The sequence below is a fragment of the Hipposideros armiger genome, unplaced genomic scaffold (genome assembly GCF_001890085.2).
Source record: "Hipposideros armiger isolate ML-2016 unplaced genomic scaffold, ASM189008v1 scaffold_1154, whole genome shotgun sequence".
Classification (NCBI taxonomy): domain Eukaryota; kingdom Metazoa; phylum Chordata; class Mammalia; order Chiroptera; family Hipposideridae; genus Hipposideros; species Hipposideros armiger.
In genome coordinates, this window is record NW_017732504.1 from 32,266 (window position 1) to 55,140 (window position 22,875).

At 38.2% G+C, this 22,875-nt stretch overlaps 2 protein-coding genes across 2 annotated transcripts in view; one reads left to right on the forward strand and one right to left on the reverse strand.

The window, feature by feature from the left end:
- LOC109376575 (zinc finger protein 420) overlaps positions 1–22,875 on the forward strand; it is a 124,083-nt gene that overhangs the window by 23,242 nt on the left and 77,966 nt on the right. The gene's annotated exons all lie outside the window — the stretch shown is intronic.
- Positions 9,287–19,236, reverse strand: LOC109376577 (zinc finger protein 345-like). The gene is given in 4 exon segments (XM_019632596.1): positions 9,287–10,349; positions 10,352–11,615; positions 12,290–12,363; positions 19,081–19,236. Coding segments are annotated over 4 exon segments (1,866 nt in total). The 5' UTR covers positions 19,142–19,236; the 3' UTR covers positions 9,287–9,882.

The window sequence follows — 22,875 nt, forward strand, 5'->3', positions numbered from 1 at the left end:
CCCCAAACCTGACTCCCATCTGGCAACTATCAAAATTTTCTGTGTCTATGAGCTGGTTTCTGTTTCGTTTGTTTATTTTTTTCTTTAGATTCCACTTATAGTGAAATCATGACATTTCTCTTTCTCTGCTTACTACACTCAGCACAATAAATACCCTCTTGGCATCCATGTTGTTGCACATGACAAGATTTCATTCTTTTGTTATGACTGAGTAATGTTCCATCGTATATAGGTACCACCTCTTCTTTATTCATTGATGGACACCCAGGCTGCCTCCATATCTTGGCTATTGTAAATAATGTTACGATAAATATATAGATGCACTTGTCCCCCTTGAATTAGAATTTTGGGTTGCTTCAGTAAATACACAGAATTGGGATTACTAGGCCCTTCTTTGTCTCTTGTTATAGCCTAGCCTTTGTTTTAAAGTCTGTTTTGTCTGGCACCAGTATTGCTACCCAAGTGGTTTATTTTTTGTTTTTTGTTCTTTTCATGAAATATGTTTTTCCATCCCTTCACTTTCAGTCTGTTTGTGTGTCTTTCAGCCTGAAGTGAGTCTCTTGTAGGCAGTATATATATGGTTCTTGTTTTCTCATCCATTCAGTCACCCTCTGTCTTTTGATTGGAGCACTTAATAGATTTACACTTAAAGTGATTATTGATAGAAACATAGTTATTGACATTTTATTATTCACATTTTCATTTTTTTGGTGTTTTTTTTTTCCATCATAAAGAAGTCCCTCTTAACATTCCTTGTAATGCTGGTTTGCTGATGATGAACTCCATTAGTTGTTTCTTGTCTGGGAGGCTCTTTATCTGTCCTTTGATTTTAAATGATAGCCTTGCTGGATGGAGTGCTCTTGGTTGTATGTCCCTGCTTTTTATCACTTTGAATATTTTGTGCCAATCCCTTCTGGCCTGCAGAGTTTCTGTTGAGAAATAGCTGATAGTCTTATGGGGCTCCCTTGTGGGTAACTAACTGCTTTTCTCTCCCTGCTTTATTTTAATTTTAATTTTAATGATTTTATTGGGGAATTCGAGGATGGGAACAGACAAGTTGCTGTCCTTTTGTTCTTCTGTATAGTTGTGGAGGACATTGCTTCACTGGCCCATGTTGGTATTATCATTGCGCTCCTCCTGGGTGAGGCAGATTGGTCGCCGGTCTCTGGACGGCCACTCATGGCGGCTCTTGGCAGCTCACACCGGCTGCTGGCCGCTCACGCTGGCTGCCAGCCACACACAGTAGCTTATGGCAGCCCAATGCAGCATGGGCTGCAGCCTACACTGTCGCTGGCAACTTATGGCAGCCCAACTCCAGGTTGAGCTGTTGTTCACCATCCTAGCTGCGGAGGGCAGTGTCACTGGCCTTCATGTGGGATCCGAACTGAGGCCCTGCTGCTCAGAGCTGGTGTCCCAAGCCAGCTCTTAACCAATGTGCCACTTGGCCGGCCCTCTTCCTGCTTTTAGGAGTCTCTCTTTGTCTTTAACCTTTGTTATGGATATGGGCCTCTCTGGGTTCATTGTTGTGGAGATTCTCTGTGATTCCTGGACTTGTGTGTCTATTTTCTTCACCAGGTTAGGAAATTTTTGGTCATCATTTCTTCAAATAGGTCCACAATCCATTGCTTTCTCTCTCCTGGTACCCTTATGATGCGAACGTTGTTATGCTTGATGTTGCCCCAGAGATCTCATAACTATCCTCATTGTTTTGGATTCCTTTTTCTTTTTGTTGTTTCGATTGGTTGTTTTATGCTATCTTGTATTCTGAATAATTGATTTGATCCTCTGCCTCATTTAGTCTGCTGGTGATTCCTTCTACTGCAGTCTTCATTTCAGTTCTTGTATTCTTCACTTCTGCCTGTTTCTTTTTTTATGGTTTCTATGTCTTCTTTAATGCTTGCTATCTCTTTGTTGATGTTCTGAGCTCCATGCGAATCCTTATAACCATTGTTTTGAACACTGTCTCTTTACTCTTCACGCTGTTCCCATCCCCCCAATTCCCCAATAAAAATCTTTTTTTAAAAAAAGGGTAAATCCTTTTGGAAAACATGGATAAATTTGGAAAATATTATGTATGTGATATAAAACATACACATAAAGCAAATATTGTAAGATCTCATGTAATGGTAGAATTAAAAATGTCAAACTCATAAAAGCAAATGGTAGAGTGGTGATTGCCATGGACTGGGGAAAATGAGATATTGGTCAAGTGCTACCAAGTTTCAGTTATGCTTCTGGAATTCTAATGTATTGCATGGTGACTACAGATAGTAATAGGTTGCAGACTTGAAATTTGCTGAGGATATTCTCATTACCAAAAAAAAAAAAAAAACTTCATTCTGTGAGGTGATGATGGACATGTCAATTAACTTGATTATAATTATTATTTTACAACGTATACAGTTATTTCCTTTTTGGTAACTTCATCAACTCCTGGAGCTGAAGGACTAGAAAACAGCTTAATGGATGAATTGGCTCTTAAAGTACAGAAGAAACAAGAAAAATAGAAACTCAGGCACCAAAACTTAAAGGTGTTTACTCCCATTTATCTGTCTTTGGGTTTTGGAAAATGTTATTTGGAAAATGTTAAACACCAGCTCTAGAGAGGTGGGAGAAGCAGCCAACCACAACTCTGATCTCCTCTAATCTGCTCAGTGTGGGGCGATCCCAGGGTGTGGCCAGACCTGGACACAGCCCCACAAGGGGTGGACCTGGGCTTCTTTCAGTCAGAGTGGTTCCTTGACTTCTCTTGCTTCTGGATTACTTTCAGCTCTGGCTTTCCTAAGCCCGCCCATAAAAATGTAACTTATGGTTTATATCACTTTATACTATTTATACTAATTTCATATTTTAAAACAAAATAATTTGATGTACATACTTGCAATAATCTGGGAATTATCTGGGGCAATTAGAAATGGTCAAAATTGATCAGTTCAGAGAAATACACATATAAATATAACTATTAGTAATAATGAACACCTTTACTGTTGATGGCCATTCAAGGGGTGACATCAGATCTAACACAACAGTAAAAGTAAACTGGTGAAAATAAAGCCAAAGCCTCCTGTGAACCATCCCTTCCATGGACTGACCCCACTATCTTGAGTTCAACTTTTAACCATTTGCTCTAGACTGAAAGTTCTTTGTGGTAGGGACCATGATTACTTCATTTGTTTATCTAATGACTAGATGAAATACTGATAGAATTTATCAATCATTTGCATATCTAGTCCTCCTGTGTTTCTCACCTGATGACCTAGAAATGGAACAATTTCCATCTAGCTGACATAATCATTCTTATGAATGTCCTGGGCACTGTGCTTTGGCCTGTATACTATCCAGTATATGTATATAGTTTCTGTGATGTTTGTGTTGTTCCTTTGGGCAGGCAAAAGCATCAGAACTCTGCTATTTACAAGGGTGTGCAAGATCCAGCAGAGGACATTAGATGGGTCAAAGGACTTTCAGCGTTTTACTTTAAGCTCTGCCTTCCTGGAATCCCTGGGGCTGATGCTGATGGCTTGAAAGACACTGAAGGAACTGTAGTGCCAATGGACAAAACTCTGGCCATGCTGTGAACATAGATAAGTTTGCATCAAAAATCAAGAAGGAAATGTTTCAAACTAAAGGCTGCTGTGCTCTCTGGAATGCCTGTAGAAAGAATGACCAACAGTTGGTTACATTCAGGTGACTTAGAAGAAAACCCATTGAACTTATTCTGGTTCCACTTCAGTAAAAGAGAATGATGTAACACTGAAATTCTTCAAGATGTTAGTGCAAACTGGGACCAAAATATCATTCCGATTTTCATATACATAGATGTCATTCTATTATTTTCCAGCATTTAATATTCACATTCAGAAATACATGATTCTGCATGAAAACATGAGTTGGGGGCTCCCTTTTTCATCAAATTTTTTTCAAAAATTTCAACAAAATCTGATGAGTGTTACTGTATTAGAAAAATTCCAAACTATTGATTGGTACCCACAGTGGCCTACAACAAATATGTGGGGTGGAGAGTGCACTGAGATGCTGTAGGCATCACACTTTTAAAGGGAATGGCTGTGATATATATGTAGCTGAGAATGAAAGTGAAAAGAAATAGGGGAACTAGAGATAATTAGGAAATGAAACAAGCAGAATTTATCTAAATAAATTCAGAAAGTCACTAGTGCAGCCTGCGAACAAGTGTCCTCTCTTCACATACAGAATTCATGTCAATTTCACCCTGGGTATTTTCCATCTCTTACTTGAGGCTACAACATCACTCCTATTGGAATACATTTTGCTTAATTATGGAGTATCAATTACACACACAGCAATGTCATTGTGTTTGCTCACTTCATATAAATGTCCAAAACTCAATGACTTATGACATCACCAACTTTTCATCTGAACAAACTAGAAAAGAACAGTGAATAACATTGCTGATATCACTTATACGAAGTGAAAACAATAAAGAAAATTTTGACTTAGTATTTTTCTCTAATTGAAGGGGAAAATGAGATGTACTAAACAAACTCCAACTTAATATGCTCACTGTGGAATTACTTCCATTTTCAAGATGATTTCTGTACACCATTAAATTCAAAAGAAAGTCAGTCTTAAAATTCCTGTAGTGATATGTATGCAGTATTTCATGAAATATGGAACAAGAAAAATATATGGTAGTTCTTACATGAGACACCAGAAAGTAAACAAGACAACATTGCAATGGGAGATTCTCAAACCTGACGAGACCCGCTCGTCCTGGTGGATACCTGGGGCGCACAAACCAGGCAACCTAGAGGTCCCCTGAGTGGACCGGAGTAGGAGATGGAAGAACAAAACAGAGACAAAAGCTGGGATCGGGAGGTTCACTGTCCACTGGTCGTAAAGCAATGACCCAGTTTATTGATTATACACAGTTTATATAGAGGGAGCAATTTCCTCTTTGTAGGGAACAATTCCCTTAAAGCATAGGGGGTTTTGAGATTGGGGTATGTATAGCATACAGTAGGCATTTAGAAACTGATAACAAGTCCAAGGTGGAAAGTCCATAAATGTCCTAAGCTTTGTGGTGGGCGATGCTGTTGTCAGCGGTGGCAGGGTCTGTGGGAAGTTTCTCTTCTGGGGGTGTTCAAGCCGTGCATAAGCTGTTACCAGCCAGTCACTCTTTTTCCAGCTGCTCATCCAGGCATAGAGGCCTGCAGCACCTGCTGCAGCCTCAGTATCCCTGACTGTTCTGTCATCTCCCAACACAAACCAATTTGAGTCATGAGAATTGGGAGAAGTTCAATACAAGTATAGACAATGATTCACTTTATGAGCAAATAAGGTTTCAGTCTGCCAATAAATCATCTAATGTTTTGTTTTTGTTTTAATTAGGTAATTGAGGGAGGGGAACAGTGTTGGGGAATTGGGGGAGTACCCAAGTTGTTCTTCAATCTTCATTGTGGAGGGCGCCAGTCGCCATCAGGATGCCTGTCGGCAGCTCGTGCCCTCTAAGCCCAAGGTGCTGTTACAATCTCAGTTGCAGGTGGGCGTAGCCACCATCCCATGCAGGAGTCAAACCAGCAGTCTTGTTAAGAGCACATGTTAGTATAACTATTGCACTGTGTTATACAGCTGAAACTAATTCTAAAAAATGTGTATTTCATAATAAAAATTAAAAGAAAAAAAAAGAGCACGTGCTCTATCCACTAAATATCTGGGTGCTCAGCTCAAGGTGCTGAGTTCAGTCTTAGTTGCAGGCAGGTGTAGCCCACCATTGAACAGGCAGTCTTGTTGTTAGGAGCACGTGCTCTCACCAGCTGAGCCATCCTTGCCATCTGTTGGCAGCTCAGGAGCAGTTCAGCTGGAGCACAGCATCACTGGCCCATGTGGGAATTGAACCAAGGGTCCTGTTGCTCAGAGCTTGAGCTCTTAAGCTAACTCTTAACCAACTGAGCCACTCGGCTGGCCTCCATCTAATGTTTTAAATTACTGATTTTGATCCATCATTTACCTTTTCTTCTGAAGAAAAGTGTATACATACACACACTCTCCTTCCTCATGAGTCCTCTTACTCCTAAATCACGATTAGGTTACTATATTTACTTACTACATACACTGTATATCAAAACCACAAAAATCCATGTTACATAATCTCAGAAAAAAAACGTGCAAAAAGAATACATGGGGTAGAATTTTATAAAGTGATTCAGAATTTCAAAAATAGGACTTGTAACTACACTTTTTTGAACTTTGTCAAATGTTTCTTAATCTTAAGCACCCTGGCGGTAATCCCGAGTGTGGCTCGGGGTTAATTTTCACTGCCAGAAGCAGTAACCCCGAGCCACACTCAGGATTACACTGCAGTGTCCCAGAGAAGCCTGCTCCCTGCGATCCTGCAGTGTCCTCCTGTGAACACCGACGAGAACGCCGGCCAATGACAAATTGCAGTGTTTTTTATTTGATTACATTATTGAATAAAATTATATTATTTTTAATAATTATTTATTACATTATAATTTATGATTTTGTGTTTCAAACTTTATCATACCCGGGATGCCTACTAGACTCTTGTTTGGACAGATTTAAGCAAGTAATTCCTAGGAATTACAGGCCTACAATATAAAACAACAAATTTCCATGCAAAACAATGTACCACTTTGGGTACAAAATTACTGACATAAGCAGACCGCCAGGGAGGTTAAGCAAAGCCACTGGTATTCCAAGGTGACCAGCAGTTACACAAAAGAAAAACTGAAAAAGACACGTTTATAACTCACAGGCCCTGAAGGAAGTACACAGTATGCCCAGAGGAGCTACACGGGGAGGCCAGAGAAGCAGGCAGAGAGTGGCAGAAACCAGGGTACATGCCATTATTAGGGTCCCTACATGGAGTGCTTTGGGGTTGTATGGCTAGATCCAGGTTGTTCAATTCAAACCAAAATCAGCAAGGTATAAGTAAACTCTACAGAGATGTTATCTAAGGGGCATACAAGGTGAAGGCCCTGAGATGTGAGGGAGACTACTGCTCACAGGGGCTGCTGGAGAAGTTGTATCAGGAACTTATATTATACTTGTGATTTGGAGAACTGTTATCTAGTGTATGCACTAGGTGGAGGGCAGTGTGTCAGTTCAACACCCCTTAGCTACACAAAATGAGTGCCAAGGAAACAATATCATGAAGTACTTTAGCTCAACTCTTAAAAATACTCCTGTATCATCTTTATTGCAACCATCATAACACCCCAATAGTTACCACAATGAGAAAGAGGTATATACAGAGTGCCCCCAAAAATGTATATGCATTTTAAGAAAGGAAAAACGTATTAAAATAGTTATACTCAATATATACTGATAACAAAAGATGAATACAGATCATGTGCATACATTTTTTTGCACCCCAGGCATTATTTAGTATATTTTTACATACGTAAATAAGGTGAAATAGGTTAATATTGATGACAGGATAACATTTCATTCATTACAAATGAGTGTTAATATTATGTTCACTCAGCTTTATTAACTAAAATATATTAATTTCATATATAGACTAAATAGTCTAATCTGACTATTCTAACCACTGTACATCATTGGTCAAATACGCATGACAAGCATTTGAGAAGCACTGCTATTCTTCAGATCTAGTTACCTGAGAGCTGTGCTTCCTATGGTTTTCAAGATGAGGGGGGGTAATTATTTAGGAAACATATACAGTAATTTAATGCACTTAGGAATGAGGTACTTAACATTTTCTCAGATACCTGAAGACTTCTTTATTGCAGCCATGTGAAATAATATTCATGACTTTTATCTATGGCTACTATGAAGATACATCAGGAGTCAAATGTCTCCTTTTGTCCCTTAAAAGGCAACTGGTAAAACTAGATGAACTTCAGAATGTTCCTCTGTCTTATATTAATGCAAAGGACAATGCTCTGAACACCTACTTGATGGTGACTTATATCAGCGTTCTAAGACAACCACAACTAGCATTCATTTAGATTTTCTTCACATTGTGTATAATACATTGTCCTTAATCTTTACATGAGTCAATCCCACATAATGTACAAGAGATCTCAATATTTGAGGCAGCAAAAGTCAACGCAATGACTTCCCATACACACAAGTAATAAAGCCACAGCATGAGTGGTTTTACAGTTCAATTACGTTAACATTTCCTTTTCAAAAAACTTCAAATACTGTGAGTATAAAAGATACATTGTAATAATATGTATCCAAACATCCATTTCCCTTGATATTTTGAAGCATCCTAACAAGTAACTTATTGAAGATTTTAAACTGGATTATTCTCTAAGACAAGTATTCTGATGTAGAGGAATATCTGAAGTGTCATTGACTTATAACTTTCTTCTGTGAATTTTGATACTTAGATTTCATTTTCAATTATATGTGTCTGACAATTATGTTCTCGAACTTCTTGCAATGATGTTACTAACGTTTTTTGTCAGAAGGATGATTCATTATGAATTTGTACCAACAGGACAAACAGTTAACCAAGTTTACTATTTGGAAGTGGTGAAAAGGTTGTGTGAAAAAGTTAGATGAAAACGACTTGAACTTTTCATCAACAATTCATGGCTCTTGCAAGACAACAATGCACTAACTCGCACGGCACTGTCTATGAGAAAGTTTTCAGCCAGGAAACAAATAACTGTACTGGAACACCCTCCCTTCTCACCTAATCTGGACCCCATTGACTTCTTTCTTTACCCAAAGATAAAAGAAATACTGAAAGCAAGCTATTTACATGACATTCAGGACATACCGTATTTGCCGGCGTATTAGACGATTTTTTGGCTCTGAAAAATATGCCTCCAAGTGGGGGGTTGTCTTATACGCCAGGTACACTTCAGATAGACTGCCCATAGTGCTTGCCCCGTGCCATAGTGGCCTCCCGATGCCCGCCCACTTCATTCCACATACCGTTCAGGCATCAGCAGCGCTGCTGGGTGTATGCTCGGCTGTTATGCGATTTTGCTGTTATGCGATTTTACCACACTCGCAAAATCGCACACAGCCGACCATACACCCAGTATGATAGCGCAAAATCGCGAATCGCGATTTATGTATATGTTTGATTACATACAGCCTTGTGACAGTTTTCCTGCATGTCATAAGCATTTGAATATAAATTAAAATGTTGAAATCAAATCTGATATTGTTTTACCTTTTATTTGGTGTGTGGAAGGTGTGCGGAAGAGGGGGTAGTCTTATACGGCGAGTATATAACAAACTGTATTTTGAGTGGAAATCTTAGGGGGTCGTCTTATACGCCCAGTCGTCTTATACGCCGGCAAATACGGTAATACAACGACAGCTCTGATGGCCATTCCAGAAAAAGATTTCCAAAGTTGCTTTCAAGGGTGGAGTGGGTGCTGCTGTCTGCAGCTTCTAAAGGGGAGTACTTTGAAGGGCACCACAGTGATATTCAGCAATGAAGTATGTAGCATTTTTTCTAGCATGAGTTCGCAAACTTAATTATCTGACCTTGTATGCTTTCCCATATTTTTTACATTTTTAAAGACACTTTTATTCTTGAATTCTGTGGGCATTCTGGAAGTGCTTATTTTGTTCAAAGGTGTTTCAATATTTATTGCAAATATACAATGTCTCTCCAGTATGCATTCTCTCATAGTGAATATATGGCTGTAGGTCCAGTTCCAGGGTTTACCATATTCTTTAGTTTTAAGGTTCTAGCCACTATGAATTCTTACCTGCCAATTAAGATGGAAATACTAAATAGCGGCTTTGACACATTCTTTACATTTGTAAGGTTTCTCTCCAGTATGAACTCTCTAATGTTGAGTAAGGCTTGAACACTGGATAAAGGCTTTGCTACATTCTCTACATTTGTAAGGCTTTTCTCTTGTATAAATTCTCTCATGTTTAATGTGGTTTAAACATTGGTGAAAGGTTGTTGCCACATTCTTTACATCTGTATTGTGTGTCTCCAGTATAAATGACCAGATCTGAGTAAACCTTGAGGGAGACTAAAGGCTTTGAATAGTCTCTACATCGGTAAGGCTTTGCTCCAGTTTGAGTTGCCTCATGCAAAGTAATATACGAATGCTGATTATAGGCTTTGAAATAAAAGGTGCATTTAAAAGCCTTCTCTCCTGTGTGAATTCTCCGACGTTGAGTAAGGATTAAACACTGGTTAAAGGCTTTGCCACACTGTCTACGTCTATAAGAGTTCGCACCAGTATGAATTCTCTGACGTTGAGTAGATTTTGAGCACTGTTTAAGATGTTTGCCACATTGTTCATTTATAAGGATTTTCTCTGGTATGAACTTCCTATTGTAAAGGATTGAATACAGGTTAAAGGCTTTACCACATTCCTTATATCTGTAAGTTTCTAACCAGTATGAATTCTCTGATGTTGAGTAAGGCTTGAATGCTGCTTAAAGGCTTTGTCACATTCTCTACATTTGTAAGGCTTCTCTCCAGTATGAATTCTCTGATGTGTAATAAAGTTTGGACGCTGGTTAAAGGCTTTGCCACACTCTCTACATCTATAAGGCTTCTCTCCAGTATGAATTCTCTGATGTTCAATAAATCTTGAATGCCGGCGAAAGGCTTTGCCACATTCTCTACATTCGTAAGGCTTCTCTCCAGTATGAATTCTCTGATGTTCAATAAGCCTTGAACGCCGGTCAAAGGCTTTGTCACATTCTGTACATTTGTAAAGCTTCTCCCCAGTATGAATTCTCTGATGTACAGCAAGATTTGAATACCAGTTAAATGCTTTACCACACTCCTTACACTTGTAAGGTTTCTCACCACTATGAATTCTCTGATGTTGAGTAAGTGCAGAGTTCCGGGTAAAGGCTTTGCCACATTCTCTACATCTATAAGGCTTCTCTCCAGTATGAATTCTCTGATGTTCAATAAAGCTTGAACGCCGGTGAAAGGCTTTGTCACATCCTCCACATTTGTAAAGGTTCTCCCCAGTATGTATTCTCTGATGTTCAATAAACTTTGAACGCTGGTTAAAAGCTTTGTCACATTCTTTACATTTGTAAAGGTTCTCCCCAGTATGAATTCTCTGATGTAAAGTAAGGCTTGAATACCAGTTAAAGGTTTTACCACACACCTTACACCTGTAAGGTGCCTCACCAGTGTGAATTCTCTGATGTTGAGTAAGTGCAGAGTTCCGGGTAAAGGCTTTGCCACATTCTCTGCATCTATAAAGCTTCTCTCCAGGATGAATTTTCTGATGTTTAGTAAGACATGAATGCCATTTAAAGGCTGTACCACATTCTTCAGATCTGTAAGGTTCCTCCCCAGTATGGATTCTCTTACGTGTATGTCCATTGGATGATTGACTAAAGACTCTTCCACACTGATTACAAGGTTCCTCCCCAGTATGAATATTCTGATGATTCATTACATTTAAAGTTTGGTTCAAAGAATTGGCCCATTCACTGCATTTGTCTGTCATCTCTACAGTGTGAATATCCTGACATATAATAATATTTGAGCTTTTGTTAAAGATTGTCTGACATTTACAATAATTCTGTGGAAGCTGAGTTCTCTGATGGTTACTAGGATTTGACCCGTGGTTAAAGTTTTTCCAAGGTTCAGGGCATTGAACACTTCTGTCTCCATTATATGTACTCTGGTAATAAATGATGATAGAAAAGCCGTTAGTGAGGGCTCTCATTTCATTACACATGTAAAGTTGTTCCCTATTAAATAATCTGATACCTATTAAATCATGATGGTTATGTATAGACTCTCCAAGTTTATGAAAATTCGAGACTTTGAAACAAGAAGGAATCATTTGTCCCTGGACTAATAATGAATCTTTGGATAAGGAATTTCAAATTCATCACATTTGGAATTTCTATTTTACTTTAAAATCTGTTATTTTTAGAAATCTCAGAAAAATGTTTAATTCAATACACAGCCCCTGAACAGGTTTGGTGGGCCTTAGAATTTCTAGCACAACTGATTATTTGTGTTCATAAAGCCTGGGAGCTGTGTCTTTTTCTTAAATACCCAACAAATTAAATGATTCAAATGATAATTTACACTATGAACTATTCCTTTCAGAGAATATGTACCTTTAAGAAATGTCTTTATGTTCAAACACACCATGTTCTACAAATGCAAATAACTTCAAGTGGGAGTTCCCCCAAGCTGTCTTATACCCTTGATCTCTTTTGACAACAAGAATTTTATTAAGAGTAATTATCCCGGTTTGGTTATGTCCATCATCATATCTTTCTTGCCCTTCACACTCCCCCTCACATTCCAAGACCCAATGACTCCAATGACTCCAAATCTTACCAGTAGCATTCTGAGGAAAGAATCTTCTATGCCTGCCGGTGGCAACGAATCCTGGGTTTCTTGAGAAGACATAGCTGTAGGATAACAAATAAATTATCACATTTACTACACTCAGGTGAATATACAGTAAAACCTTGGGTTGCAAGTAACTTGGTTTGCAAGTGTTCTGCAAGATGAGTAAATATTTCTAATACATTTTAACTTGGTAAATGAGCGATGTCTTGCAATACAAGTAGTTTGTTTCTGCAACAAATTATGCTCGCAAACCAAGGTATTACTGTACTTTAAATTCTAATGTACAGAATACTGATCAGAGAACTTAAGCAAGATGGCAGAATAGGAAGCACCAAAACTTCACTCCTCAATGTAGATGTGAACAATTATGGATAAAATTTCCAAGAACTACTGACCCAACTGCCATTTTAAGCACAGCAGAAGCCAGGTCAGAGATCACAGCATCCCCAGGAAAGCACAAAATGAGTCACATTAATGAGGGAAGAAAAATTGCATACATTTGCTCACAATACCTGTTCACCCTATAAAATGATTGTGGGAAACCTCTCAATTTCCAGTTTTCTCCTGAGAGAAATAAAATGAGTGTATTTTGTGTCTAATGATCTGACTTTTTTGCAGCTGCCTGAGGGAATTGTTTCTGTTTTGTATGACACACATTGCTAAGGAGTACATTGTGAATGCATTGTGGGTAACAAAAAAAAATGAGTAATTGTTCAAACATCACTGTGACTGCTATAGTGAGGACATACATGAGTGTTAAAAAAATATCACGGGCTATAAAGAAGAAACAAAACCATTAAAACTGGAAAAATGCATATAGATAACACAAAGAATAAACATTTCCCAAGGGAGGTCTGGCACCCCTTAGATTTCCAAGCACAGCTGATAGCTATTCATGCTCTCCTGTACAAAGACAGTTCATAAATCCTGGGAACAGTAGCTCTTTCTTAAATACCCTAATCTCAAAACAAGATCACAAGGCATACAAACAAATACAAAAACGTTGTCCAGGGGAATAAAATAAATCTCCAGAAACTGCCCCTAAATTAATGAATATCTATTAATTACCTGACAAACATTTCAAAATAACTATCTTAAAGATGCTCAATTAGGAAATAAAGAAAACACACACAACTAAATGTCAAGGAAATGATGCATGACCAAAATGCAGAGAGACAGAAAGTATGAAAAATAACCACAAAAGTTGGAAGCTGCAGAATACAGTGCCTGAATTTTAAAATACAGTCAAAGCATCAGCAAAACACTTGATCAAGCAGAATAAAGGGTTAGACAACTTGAACACAGTTCATTTTAAATTGTGGGTGTAGGGAAGCAAAGAAATGTCAAAAAATGAAGACAGCTTAAAGGACTCATGGGATATCAACAACACGACCAATATGCACATTAAGTGGACTCCATAAGGAGAGGATGAGTAAAAAGCAGAAGACACTTATATGAAACATGGCTGAAAATTCCCACATTTGAAGAAAGAAAGAGACATACAAATTTAGGCAGATCACTGAATTCTAAGGAGGATGAATGGGAAAATATCAATAGGCACATTATAATCAAACCATCATGAATCACAGACAAAAACTAAATATGAAAAGCAGCAAAAGCAAAAAAGCAACTTGTCAAGTAAAAGACAGCTGCTCTAAGATTATCAGTGGTTTTCTCAGCAGAAACCTTATAGGAAGAAGCGTATCAGATAAAACATTCAAAGTGCTTAAAGAATAAAAACTATCAACCAAGAATACTATATCTGGCAAAAGTATTTTTCCACAATAGAGAAATAAAGACTTTCCCAGATGAAAAAACCAGAGAAGTTGCTCACCATTAGACCAGCCCCCAAAAAATGCTAACGGAAGTGTTTCTAGAGGATATAAATGGATTCTAAACTAAACAAAACCATATGAAAATACAAAGCTCTCTAGTAAATATAAACATATAAACAAATATAAAAACCTGTAGTTTAATTAAAACAGAGCTGTTTTATTTCTCGTACAGAATGTTAAAAAATAACAGCAATAGGGGCAGCCAGAAAGCTCAGCTGGTTGGAGCTCAACAGGTCTGAGCTGATGGTCTGAGATGGTCTGAGCAACAGGGTTGCGGGTTCGATTCCCACATGGGCCAGTGACCTGCACCCTCCACACCTATACTGAAGACAACGACTTGAGCTGAGCTGCCGGACACTGGATGGCTCTGTTGGTTAGAGCGCATGTTCTTAAAAACAAGGTTGCTGGTTCCACTACCACATGGAATGGTGGGCCACGCCCCCACAACTAGATTGAAAACGGCAACTGGACTTGGCGCTGATGAGTCCTGGGAAAAACACACTGTTCCCCAATTAAGTCCTGAAAAAAACACAGTTTCCATTTCCCGATAAAACCTTTAAAACAAACAAATAAATAAATAAATAAGTAAAATCAATAAAATCTTAAATCAATGTTACACAACATAGAATATTTAACATGACAGCAATAACATAGTTCATACAGGGATGGATAAGTAGTAGGTTTTGCAATCGACAGTTTAAAATATAGCATTATATCTTTAAAATATTGTAAGTAACCCCATCATAACCACACACAAAAAAGAAAATAATTTCTCATGACAGATGACAGAATTTTATTTTAGAAAACCCGAAAGAATGCACATTCACAAACACACACATAATCCAAACAAATGTGGCAAAATGCAGGATACAACATCAACACATAAAAAGTAGTTGTGTTTCCCTTACAGATTTTACATGTCTGTAAATATTTCATTTAAAGCTCTCGATGACAGATACACAGGAAACATAGTTCTGTTCGTGATGAGTGGTCCTTGTCTGCACACTTACTTGCTATCTGCCTGGTAAATTTGCAGCTGGTACCCCCAAGGCAGTCGACTACCTAAGCACAGGCTGAAATCACACGTGTGTGAATTCATGCTCATGCCACCTGGGGAACTAGCCTGGATTTCTCTTCCAGTTCTCACCTTATGTGACATCTGGTTTAGAGCTGCTAACTAGAACTAGGAAATGCATTTGGTCACATTTCACTAAAAACCATTTCTTTTTAGTGACATTTGATTTTGGACTCCAAATGGAGTCCAAAAGTTTAATGCATCCTTGCCTTTTTAGGAAGAGACCCAGCTTCTGAGTGTTTATAAGGACTAAAGATACATATGAAAATTGAGTCATTTTACTTTGACCCTGAAATTATACCAAAATGCTACCCTATAATCTACTGTTGGAAATGGTGTGTTAGCCAGTTATAGGTACTCAATAAAGCAAGGACGTTGTTTCTAAATTTCTTTGAGGTGATGCAAAAATAAAGGGAGACAGAGGGCAGGAGAGGGGTGACTTTTTTTAAAAAAAACGGATCAGGTTTAGAGCATTGTTTTATGAGTTGTATCTTTTGGATAATTCTTACCTTCATTTCTTAAGACTTCCAGTAACTTTAGAAGATTTAAGGTCATAAAATGATCCACACTAGGTCAGAGGACAGAGAGGACAAGTGGGCAGTGTTAGGAGCAGCGTCCAATCGTATGGACAAGGTCTGGCAGTGCCACGGTGATCCATGGCAAAGGTCTATGTGCACAGATGTGATCAGCCACAGAAGCAGCCAGTAACAGCCAGAACAACAGGACAGCAGTGACACGTACGTCAACAAGGACCAGGTGACTCTGTATAAAACTCAGTTGAAAAAGAGGACAGGGAACAAAACAGGTTTCATGAATTAAATGAAATATGTAATTACAAAAACTTAAGAAATTTTCTGGAAACATATGCATTAGAAGTAGTAGTAATGAGGAAAACACAGATTGTAAAAAATTGCCTATGTTTTATTAAATAAAATGAGATATATTTAAATATTAGGTTAGTATACCAAGATGTGCATGATGAATCCAGAAAGGATAAATAATTATTTAAAGCAACAACAACAAAAATGTCAGTAAAATTAAAATAAAATTCAAAAGTTACTCTTAGAAAACTATATATATGGGAAAAAAAGTGCATCTTATATAAAAAACAATGGCAAATTGATTGAATGCTATTTCTTTAACTAAGACCATAACTAAATTAAAAAAAAAAAGTATGTTCTCAAGATATAGAAAATTCTCACTTAAAAAAAAAGCCATTGATTTACTTGAAAAAAACGTGTGTGAAAACAATGACTCCACAGTCCCAAACTGTAGATATACAAAACACTGAGAGGGGCTGGCCGAGTGGTGCATTGGTTAAGAACTGGCTTGGGATGCCAGAGGGCCCCGGTTCAGAGCCCACATATGAGGGCTGGTGACACTGCCCTCTACAGCTAAGATGCTGAACAACAGCTCGACCTGGAGCTGGGCTGCCATGAGTCGCCGGCGACGGCATAGGCTGCAGTCCTCTGCTGCAGTGGGCTGCCATAAACTACCGTGTGTAGCTGGCAGCCAGCGTGAGTGGCCAGCAGCCGCCATGAGCGGATGTCCAGAGGCCAGCGACTGATCTGCCTTGCCCGGGAAAAGTGCAATGATGGTGCCAGCTTGGGCCAGTGAAGCAACATCCTCCACAACTAGACTGAAGAATAAAAAATGATAGCAACTTGTCTGTTCGCCTTCCCCCGATTCCCCAGTGCTGTTCCCCTCCCCCAATTCCCCAATTTAAAAAAAAAAACAACCCCAAAAAACCACTGAGAGTATCATTGAATATATGGAACTGATGATTAAATAAAAGCAAAGTCACTGATTCACAATGAAATTTGCAAGATAAAAGTGTCAGTGGCTTAAAAAGCCAAAATACGGTAGAGCAAGAAATGGAGACATCATTCAACTTTATGAGCTCCCTCAATAAGATGTGTCAAAATCATGTATGTTGAAGGTGAATAAACAACAGCACACACACAGGATGAACAATGTGGTAGGAACAATAGTTTGGTCAACAGTCTCACAGACATTAGGTGGTGAACTTGGAAGGTGTTCTCCTTAGGATAAGCTGCTACACTTTTATAGTGAGGTGATATTATGTCTCATTGACATTGTCACATTGCCCTAGGGAGGCACTGTTAAATGCCACAAAAACTAAAAAAAACCAAACTGGAGGCACTCATCACTCAGGCTCTCTTGATACTTTCTATCTCAGTCTGACCACTCTTCCCAGTGGCTTTAAGAGACACTTCTGTATGTAGCAGGATAATATTGTGATGCATTAATCACTGTTCTCCTTTAAGAATTTTCTGTTACCTAGGAAACCTTTTGCATGATGCAGTTCACCAGAAGTTGTCTATCAGCTAAAGGTGGGTTACCACAGAGAAAATGACGATAAAACTTTAGATCCCTGAAATGTGCATTTCAAGAGCATGTTTTAGAGGCAAAACCTTAGAGATTAAGAACTGAGGAAGACCAACATCGTTCTATGTTCCTGGACTATGTGGAGAGTTGGAAGAGGGAGAAAACTACAAGATAAGGGAGTAAAATAAAAGGGCGAAATTGTGTGGGTTCTTGAGAAGGGGCTGTGTGCTCTGCCCACAGGCTGTAGGGTGAATATCGGAAAGACTGAGCTATACTTCCACATAGCAATGAAATCAAAGAGAGGATTTCAGTGTCAATTATTTATATTAACTTGTATCAACCTCAAAAGATCCACCCCATTCCTCTTAAACACATATGGCAAAAAGAGAATGAAGAAATGGCTGAGAGGCCTGAATAGGCACAGAGGGCTGACACAGGCCCAGGAAATTTCATGGAACCTGATACACAGGAAGAACAGCCATTTCGTTTTTCTATCTCCTATGAAGGTCTCTCAAGAATATAAAATGTGAATGGAAACTGAGTAGGTCCTGGAGTCAGGACTGCAGAGTGCAAGCACTGATCTGCTTGGACTGAGAACCAAGAGAGATCAAGGAAAAACAGGACTCTTTAGAGACAGCCATCCCAGTCCCTCTGAAACCAAGGCACCAAATGGTCAGAGGGGCCAGATAACAAGAGTTGTAAGTCAGGATGAAGCCTGAGTTGGACCATCATGGTAGACTGGGAGTTTAAACTACACATTTCAATGACAGAATGATATGTGCGTGCCTGTACGGGGGAACATTTCCTCTGAGAGCTCCTAAGACAATCTTTTATTTTCCAACATATCTTTCCCATTTGGGAATAGTTTCCCAAACCTTATTTAGTGGAGTGGCTTACTCTGTGCCCATCTGAGCTCCTATTTGTGTTCACATCTCCATACATTCCCACCTGTGTGGCGTTTTCCCCATTTTCCCTTCACTTCCCAGGTTCAGGGCGCTTTCCCTTGTTCCAAAATGGACTCAGCTCAAGAAGTTTTCAATTTATAAAGAAAAATGAACATGATACCATTCTTTTCCAGAACGTATTTCTAGCTTCTTGTTCCACTGAGAGGACATTATAAATGGATGTCAAAAATTATTTTAAAAATTAGTAACTGATTCCCCCCTTCTGAATGCTCAGGGACTCTTTTCATTATGTAAAAATCTATCCCTTTCCCAAGAACTATTGAATCAAAAGCACAAGGGTAAAAACCATGGAATGAGATATCCTTAAAAATTTGCCATAAGGTTTTACTGTCTTCTAATGTTCTGCAACCAGCACTAATCAACATAAAATGGGCAGAACGTTTGAAGAAAAAGGGAAATTGAAAGTCCATATGCCTCATGAGGAACCCTTTCCTTCTGGATCAAAACAGCTTCAATCACTGTCCTAAGAACAGGGATTTGAAACACAGACAAGCAAGTCAGGGGCTCCCAAGAGACTCACAAGGGAAAACACAGACATATAAAGAGAGTTACCGATCTCTGGAGGGAAGTTACCCTTGCCCAGGGAGAGCAGGTTCCTATAGTTCTCAGACATCACGTCTCTGTACAAGGCCCTCTGAGCAGGGTCCAGACATTCCCACTCTTCCTGAGAGAATTCTATGAACACGTCCTTGAATGTCAACCATTCCTGAAAGAAAAAAACATTTCACCAAGTGGACAGGGAGAAAGTTCTTATTAAGAAACAAAATGAGAGACGTACAGATGTGCAAAAATTAACTTGGTTGGAATGAGTGTTGAGGGATTTGTACATCACTACTTTTTTTCAAGACAATTATGATGGTTTTATACATCACTAATTTTTTTTCCCCAAATAAAATTAACGGAATACAAAGTTAGCCATGTTCAAGAGCAATTCAGTGGCGTTTTATAAATTCACAATGTATAATTATCATACCTAATTAAAAAACACTTTTATCAGCCCCAAAGGAAACCTTTTTCGCGTTAAGCAGTTGCTTCCCATTCACCTGTCCCCCTAGTCTCTGGCAAAAACTAATGCTATTTCTACGGATTTACCCATTCTGGATATTTCATAAAAATGAAATCGTGGGCCGGCTGAGTGGCTCAGTTGGTTAAGAGCTCGCTCAAAGGTTTGAGCTCTGAGCAACAGCGTTTCAAGTCCGGCCTGAGCTGAGCTGCCGCTGAGCTGCCAACAGGTGGCAGGATGACTCAGGTAAAAAAAAAAAAAAACCATATGAAATGTGACCATTTGTGTCTGGCTTCTTTCACTTAGAACAATGTTTTTGGTTCATCCATGCTGTACTGTGTATGAGGACTACATTCCTTTTTTATGACTGAATAACATTCTATTGTAGGACTACACCAAATTTTGTTTGTTCATTCAGGTGGTCATGAACTTTTGGGCTGTTTCCACCTTTTGGTTAATATAAATAGTACTGCTACGAACTTTCATGTACAAGTGTGTGATTTCAACATTTGTTTTCAATTATTTTGGGTATAAACCTAAGGGTGGAATTACTGGGTAACACAGTTTAATTTTTTTTGTTTTTACAGTTTTCCTTTATTTATTTTATTTTTTTAAAGTTTACTGGGACCGACTCTGGGTGGTGAACACACAATGTGATATATAGATGATGTATGACAGAACTGTATACCTGGAACCTATGTAACTTTACTAACCACTATCACCCCAACACACTTTAATTTCTTTAAGGATCTGCTGCACTGTTTCCCACAGCAGTTATACCATTTTATCAGCAATGTACCAGGATTCTTATTTCTTCACATCTTTACCAACACTTGTTATTCTCCCTTTTATTACCACCCTAGCAGGGATAAAATATCTCACTGTGGTATTGATTTTGCTAATGACTAATTTTATTGAACAGCTTTTTATGTGCTTGTTGACAATTTGTATATGTTCAGTGGAGAAATGTGTATCAAAATCCTTTGACCATTTTTTAATTGGGTTATTTGTATTTTCATTGTTAAGCTGTAGGAGTTCTTCATGTAGTATAAAGAGTAGACCCTTACAAGATGTGATTTGCAAATATTTTCTCCCATTTGGTAGACTATGTTTTTATTTATGCAATAATGTTGCTCAATGCACAAAATATATTAATTTTGATGAAGACCAATTTATCTTAATTTCTCTCTTTTTTGCTATTGGTGTCATATTTAAAAATCCCTGGCCAAACCCAAAGTCAAGATTTATTCCTATATTTTCACCTAAGAGATTTTATATTTAGTTTTGATTCATTTTCAATTAATTAATTCATATAGTGCAAGGTAGAGGTTCAATTTCATTCCCTTTTATGTGGATATCCACTTATCCCAGCACCATTTAAGAGACTATTGTTTTCCCAGCTAATGTTTTCGGCACCCTTCTATTGGGTTGTCGGAAAAGTCATGCTGCACTTTTACAACAAAAAGCAGAAAAAATACGTCATGACTCTTCTGACAACCCAATATATTAGAAAAGGAATTAACAACGTAAGTATGGGTTTATATGTGGACTATCAGTTCTGCCCTTTTGATCTATATTTCTATCCTCATGTCAGAATCAGTTTGGATCACTTCAGGTTTGTAGTAAGGTGTGACTTCAGAAATTCTAAGTCGTCCAACTTTGTTCTCCTTTTTCATGATTATTTTGGTTATTTGTGGTCCTCACCACAAATATCTTGAAAGTCTATTTAGTCTAGTATTTGTATAGCGGCCCAGCTACGTTTGGTTAGTTTTTGCACACACTATCTTTTTCCATACTTTCAACCTATTTGTGTGTCTAAAATGAGACTTTTCCAAACAACATATAGTGGAATTTTTTTCTTTTGTTTTAAATAATACAGTCTTCCAATCTTTGCCTTTTAGTGGAGTGTTTAATATATTTACATATAATGAAATGACTCCTGCCATTTAGCTGTTTGCTTTCTAATTTAATCTTCTTTGCTGTGTAATTCCTCCCTTCCATCCTTTTGTCTTTGTGTGTGTACCATTTTGATTCCCTTCATATTTACATAACCAAACTTTTATTTTCTTAGGGTTTACCCTGGGGCTTAGATATTCAACTAATAATACTTGAGTTTCAGTTGATACTAACTTAGCTTTAATAGCACGTAACAATTGCTCCTGTACTGCCTCTCTTTATACAGTGTAAAATTACTGTTATATATCTTTCACTCGATAGATTTATAATTATTGTTTAACACATTTCACTTTTAAGTCATACAGAAAAAAATGAGTTCAAAACCCCAAACTAAAATAACACAGGCCTTTATATTTACCTATATAGTTATCTTTACCAGTGTTTGTTCCTATGGCTTTGAGGTACTGCCAGGGTCCTTTCATTTTAGGCAAATGAACTTTTTGTGTTTCATGTAGGAAAAATCTAACAGAGGGAGGTCCCTCAGCTTTTGTTTATTGTGCAATCTGTTAATTTCACTATCAATTTTGAAGCAGTTTGCCTGATAATGAATTCCTGGTAGATTTTTTTGTTTCAAACTTTAAATGTCATTCCACTTCTTACTGGCCACCCTAATTTCTGATGAGAAATCGGCTGTAAATCTTATTGATGATTCCTGTACTGAGTCGTCACAGGCAGACCCCTGGCAGGTCGCTTCTAGCAGCTCTGAAATACCCCCCTACCCCCCAAAAAAGCCTCCAGTGAAAAGAGTGCCCGAAGACACACATCCAGCCCTCTAGCTAAAAGGCACTCGAGGTGCTTCCGGGCAGGCAAAAGCAGAAATGGCATTGACTTTATAAAAACTACCAATCACAACTCATAACCCTACTCATCTAAAATAGACCTGTGTTACCAGGGTCACTCTAGGTGCCAGGCAGCTGGCTTGGCCCCCACAAGACATAGAGGAGTTTGTGTATAGCAGAGGAAAACCTGGGGAGAGATTGGCATGGACTTCAGCCGAAACAGGCAGTGGTTGCTTCTTTTTTTGTTGTTGTTGTTGTTGTTAATTGGGCTCTTTTGAGTGTTCTAGGGAGCTTTTTGTTGATTGCTTGTGTTGGTTGTTTTTTTTTTAATTTCATTATCATTTTTAGTTTTTAATATAGGCATATATAAAGGTGCATATAGGTGGTTATATATGTCCATATATATGGGGTGTAGACACACACACACACACACACACACACACACACACACATATATACATATATATATGTATATTTTATTTCTTTTTTCTCTTTCCTTCTTTCATTTCTACCCTCTCTCTTCCTTCTTTTGTTCATTCTTTTCGCTGCTCTACTTTCCTCCATCTTTCATTTTTTCTGCAATTTTGTTTTTGAGGTGTTGCTATTTTG